The sequence below is a fragment of the Mus pahari genome, chromosome 19, assembly GCF_900095145.1.
Source record: "Mus pahari chromosome 19, PAHARI_EIJ_v1.1, whole genome shotgun sequence".
Taxonomy (NCBI): domain Eukaryota; kingdom Metazoa; phylum Chordata; class Mammalia; order Rodentia; family Muridae; genus Mus; species Mus pahari.
In genome coordinates, this window is record NC_034608.1 from 3021180 (window position 1) to 3026912 (window position 5733).

The 5733-nt window shown below is 43.8% G+C and overlaps 1 protein-coding gene across 1 annotated transcript in view; it reads left to right on the forward strand.

Moving 5' to 3' along the window:
• The first annotated feature begins 1711 nt into the window (after positions 1-1711).
• Nlrp9 (NLR family pyrin domain containing 9) overlaps positions 1712-5733 on the forward strand; it is a 13744-nt gene continuing 9722 nt past the window's right edge. The window contains exons 1-3 of the mRNA XM_021219544.1: positions 1712-1869; positions 2251-2415; positions 4689-4856. Of these exons, the coding sequence (XP_021075203.1) occupies positions 1724-1869; positions 2251-2415; positions 4689-4856 (479 nt within the window). The 5' untranslated portion in view covers positions 1712-1723. The remainder of the gene's footprint in view (positions 1870-2250; positions 2416-4688; positions 4857-5733) is intronic.

Below are 5733 nucleotides of genomic sequence, written 5' to 3' on the forward strand. Positions count from 1 at the left end.
CAGAGATCTCCCTGTCTTAATCTTCTGGATTCAATCACCACTGTGTCTCAAGATCTCCATACCAAGATCCAGATCAGAAACTTCTATCTCCCAGCCTCCAGATTAGGTTCACTGGTGAGCCTTCCAATTCTGGATTGTACTTCATTTCAAATATAGTCAAGTTGACAACCAGGAATAGCCACTACACCCCCCCCTTGTCAGAAGTGGAGCAGGCAGTTTTCATTGACAGGTTATTGGGTCCCTCCATCTAACTAATGAGAGGGGAGCATCCCTCTGCAAAAATGTCCAATGTTTGTAAGTGGGACTCAGCCCTTTCACATCTAAGGAAAGTTCACATGGAACAGGGCTTCCACCAAGGCTAGGTGTGAATCTCTTTTGGATTCTGGGGTGGTAGCTCTAGCAAGTGCTCCCTTCAAGGAGTGATTTGCTCTTTCTGTGATTGCTTGGCCTTGAGGATTATAGGGTATCCCAAAGGAGTGACTGATCCTCCATGAGAATAGGAAGGCTCTGAACTGCTAAGATGAGTAAGCAAGTCACTGTCAGTCTTAAGTGCCCAAGGTGCTCCCGTTATAAGCATTGCTGATTTCATGGCCTTCATAACATGAGAGGCCTTTTCACCTGTCATGGCTACCACATATACGAAGGCTGAGCAAGTATCCACCATGACATGTACATACCTATGATTACCAAAGGCTGGGTAATGAGTGGCATCCATTTGCCAGATTCCACTGGGGAGTAGACCTCTAGGGTTAAGTCCTGATCTGCCAAGGGGACCCAGTGGTGTAAGAGGTGTGCAAGTTGCATAGGACCTTGCGAGATATTTACATTGGGACACAGGCAATTCAAGCAAGGGCTTATGTAAATTCTGAGGAGAAAGGTGAGATTGCTGGTGTAACAGTCCGGCTTGTTCTAGCAGTTCCACGTCTACAGCCATAATCAGGGCATCAGTTCTCTCATTTCTTTCTGCTAGGATGGCAGGCAGTTTAGAATGTGATCTTATGTGTGAGATGAACCAGGGATGTGCCCTACTCTCGAGAACCTTCAGGATAGATTGCATGCAGACATGTATAGGGCTGTGTTGGTCAACTCTATGACATCACTGTGTTTGTGTGCTGTCTCCTCTCTATATTGTTCCTTAAAGTTAGATGCATTATCTTACCCTGTGTGGGAGTGGGGAGGATAAGTGAAAACCCCAGACAACCCTGGTCCCCAATGTGTAGGATTCTCAGAATCCTCTGGCCTTTTCCCAATCGACATTAACTGCATCTCTACCCTCAAGCTATTACATCAGAATCCCACAGGCCTTGCCACATGTCTGTCTAAGAACTGCAAACATGAAATGACCTTAGCTGGCTACCCTTAATCTGTTCAGGAAGTCAGTTTGCCACATTTATGTGCTGTGAATGGCTTGACTTAACTTTTTGTAAATAAGTAGAACCAAAAGTGCTGACAGGTTTTATCATTTGTTTATCTTATGTATACAAATGTTTTGCCTACATGTGTGCATACAGCACCCGTGGTGGCCGGAAGAGTGTGTCAGATAACCCTGGCATTGGAGTTAGAATAGTTGTAAGCCACCGTGTTGGTGTTAGAATCGGAACTTGGGTCTTCTGTGAGAACAAGAAATGCTTTTAACCACTGAGCCATCTCCCTAGTGCCTTGAATTAACTTTTCTAACAGTGGAATGTATTTCTTTGTCCTCTATTACAGGGAAAATCTACTCATGTGTTGGCATCATGTGTGCTCTGTGCTCACAAGCAGTAAGGATATCCATGTACTCCAAGTGAAAGACACTAATCTCAATGAAACAGCCTTTTTGGTCTTGTATAGTCATCTAAAGTACCCCAGATGCACCCTTAAAGTACTTGTGTAAGTTAGAATTCAGCTTTGATGTGGTCATTTCATGGAAGTAATGGACTTGTCTTCCCACCATCTCTCAGCTAACTGCAAAAATGAAGGCTTATACAGTTCAAAGTAGAATCTCACTGGCTTGGTATGTGGCTGGCCATTCTTCATTGAGGACTGTCCCATGAATTGTACAATGATGAGAGCATAGGCAGGGCTTCTTCATGTGACAGCCAACCTTGCCTCCAAACTTTTCTCAGAATTCCATGTGTAAGAGAAAAATCACCTAGTGAGCTGTGTCACTGGGTTACAAAATTTAGAGTTATGCTGCCATTATGGGATATAGGATCTTGCCAAAGATGAGAGCTTAGTGGAAACTGATGGATCCCTCTCTTTGTTCTACAGGGTAAATAATGTGACTTTACTCTGTGATAACCGCCTGTTCTTTGAGTTGATTCAGAACCAGTGTTTGCAGCACTTGAACCTCAGCCTCACATTCCTGTCCCACAGTGATGTGAAACTGTTGTGTGAGGTCTTGAACCAGGCAGAGTGCAACATAGAAAAGCTGATGTAAGTCTGTGTGTTCTCCTAGCTCATTGACTTCTCTTAAAGGAGGCATCTTAGTTTTGATCCGCTTGCTGTGACAAAATGCCCTGACCTAAGCAATGACAGGGGGGGAAAAAAAGGTTACTGGATTCAGAATTTCAGCTTATAGGCCATTGCTGTGGGAAGGAAGGGTAGCAAAAAAAATGTGGAAGCCTAGCCACATCTCATGCACAACCAAGAGTGGATTAATGCACACATGCTAGTGATCAACTGACTTCCTCCACTTCTCTACAGGTCAGGATCCTGCTTCCTGAGGAATGGTGCCACCCACAGTGGATGGGTCTTACCACCTCAGTTAACTTCATCAAGAAATCACCCCTAAACATTACCACAGGTTTCCCCCATCTGGAGAACCCCTCATTGGCACTCCCTTTCTAGGTGATTTTACATTGTGTCCCATTGACATTAAAACCATCACAGGACTACAATTTTTAACTTGTGCGCTATGTCCTATTTTTCTATTGTTCATGTGTAGACTCTCACTTTGAGAACTGACCACCGCTGGTCAATGAGATGGATCAGTGGATTAAGGCACTTGTTACCAACCCTACAACCTGAGTTCTATCCCAGGACCTACATGGAGAAAGGAAAGGAAAAAAAACAACTTCTACAACTTGTTCTCTGTTGTTAGACATGCCTTTCACGTTAACTTTCACATTCTATAATCAGCTCAATTTTTTAAAATATGAATGTGAAAATGGTTAGGACTTAGAGGCAAGGATAATGGTTCCTAGTTTGTGGCTAGTGAAAGAAAAGGAAGGTGAGGATGAATATGGAGGACTACAGTTCTTTTTTTAAGATTTATTTATTTTATTTATATGAGTACACTGTAGCTGTCTTGAGACACACCAGAAAAGGATATCGAATCCCATTACAGATGGTTGTGAGCCACCACGTGGTTGCTACGAATTGAACTCATGACCTCTGCAAGAATAGTCAGTGCTTTTAACCACTGAGCCATCTCCAGCCCTGCAGTTTTTGATATATGCACTTTATCCTATTTTTCTGCCATGGCTAGTGGTGTTCTGTATGGTTCTAAGATAGCTATGCTTTGGGTTTTGAATGATTGAGTTATATAGCAAGAAAAACTAAAAAAGATTAAGCAGCAGAAAGAAGGCACAGATAGCTAGCAAATTATTATCAGATCTGACACATCATCAGAGGAGACTAGGATAGCCCAATGAGAGAGAAAACTAAAGATGACATCATATAGGAGAGTGCATACATCCAGCTAAAGCTAACTGGGGACACCTCACTGAAGCAGTCAGAGGGAAATCTTCAGCTCCTGTCCTGGGGGAGGAGCAAGGTGTCTGTTTTGTGCCACCACATAAAAGAACAAATTACAGCAGATAGATATTGTCTGCAAATAACATGAGCAAGACAGGTGCTTGGGCTCATCCAGCAGAAATGACTGGGGAGGCTTTGTTTGACACAGCCCTGCTGGAGTTCCCCACTGAGAGGTCCGGGCAGAGGAGAGCATTCTCTCCACCTTGAGTTCCTGCTTTCCTTCTCTTTCCCTCATAGTAACAGCTGTAGGGCACTGCAGGGATAATCCACAGTTACTTTGGTTGGCACTGGCTTACCTTCTAGCCATTCTCAGGAACACAGTGTTTTTACTCTTGGGCTGTGTGACTGCNCTCCCCTCTCCCTATTGCAGACCTGCAGGGGCCAGCCCTTCCCTGGATACAGAGTCTTACAAGACATTTGCAATAAACATGCTAAAGTCTGGGACAGGAAGGCCCTTCTTATTCTCAGAGTTGAATTTCAACAAGCTTAAACAGCACATCACAGTTTCCTAACACTGCATACATTATATCTGGTAACTCAGGGGCATCACACACCACCACCACCATGATCACAACCAACAAATGAATAAATAAATGTAATTTTTTTAAAAAACTGGGCTTGAAAGATGGCTCAGAGGCTTAAGAGCACTTGTTGCTCATGCAGAGAACCCAGGTTTAAGTCCTGTACCAGAACTCAAACTGAATGGCTTAGGACCACCTGCAACTCTAGTTCTAGGGGATATGACACTCCCTTCTGGCCTCTATAGGCACCAGGCATACATGTGATATACATATATACATGTTGGCAAACACTCATAATCATTAGAAATAAATCTTTTTTTTAAAAATAAAGAACAATTTCAAATTCTGTGAAGTCCCAAACTTTCACGGGGATAGCAAGGGAAAATGTCATGAAAACGTTAACAGTATGACATTATCTTTTTCCTGCAGGATAGCAGCCTGTAACATTTCACCTGATGATTGCAAGGTCTTTGCCTCCGTCCTGATCAGCAGCAAGATGTTGAATTATCTTAATTTGTCATCTAACAACTTGGACAAAGGGATATCCTCTCTGTCCAAGGCTTTGTGCCACCCAGACTGCGTTCTGAAGCACTTGGTGTAAGTGGCCTTGGGAGGTGGAATGCACTGTAGAGACAGTGGAAATAGTTTGAACATGGACTCTGTTTACTAAAATCTGCCAGTTGTGTGTCTGGGGGAAATGGCTCAGGGGGTGGGAGTACTTTCTGTGCTGAAATCAGCAGTAAATGATGTCTGCAATCCCAGAGCTGAGGAATGAAGATAGGTGGGTCTTAGAGCTCAGGGATCAGCCATATCGGTGAATCCCAGGCTCAGAACAAGAGAGCAACTGAAGAATACTCAGCATCAGCATCAGCCTGCACACACAGGAGCACACATACGCCATGCACACTGTTAGGTCTCCAAGGCAACATAGAGAAATAGGAGGTAGAAAAGGCTAGAGCCTAATCTCCGCAGACTGGACTATTTATTCCAAAACAGCAAAGGACAGAATGTTTCCTGTGGGGAAGGGATGCCTGTGTGNAGGAAAGCTGGCTGTGTCTCTTGATCAGGGTGATGTGAGGGTATTGTTTGCATCCATAATGAGCTAGGACAGTTACCCAGTCCCTCATTCCTTGGGCTTAGAATGTAGTTAAAGGGTGCTTGGGCAATTCTGCATTCTTTCTTTCCTTGAATTGTCACAGTTTCTGTGTTGAGCTGCTGACTGGAGGAAGGTCATCTATAGGAATCCTGTCCAGGGGCCACGGCATTCTCTCAGACACCACACAGACAAATTAATTAGATATAATATCTTCCTATTGATGTAGTCCCATAGCAGAAGCTTCAAAGCATAAACTTAAGAAACATAAACAAGCACAGGGGGCTGGAGAGATGGCTCGGTGGCTAAGAACACACACATTGCTCTTCCAGAGAGATGGCTTGGTGGTTAAGAACACACACATTGCTCTTCCAGAGAGAT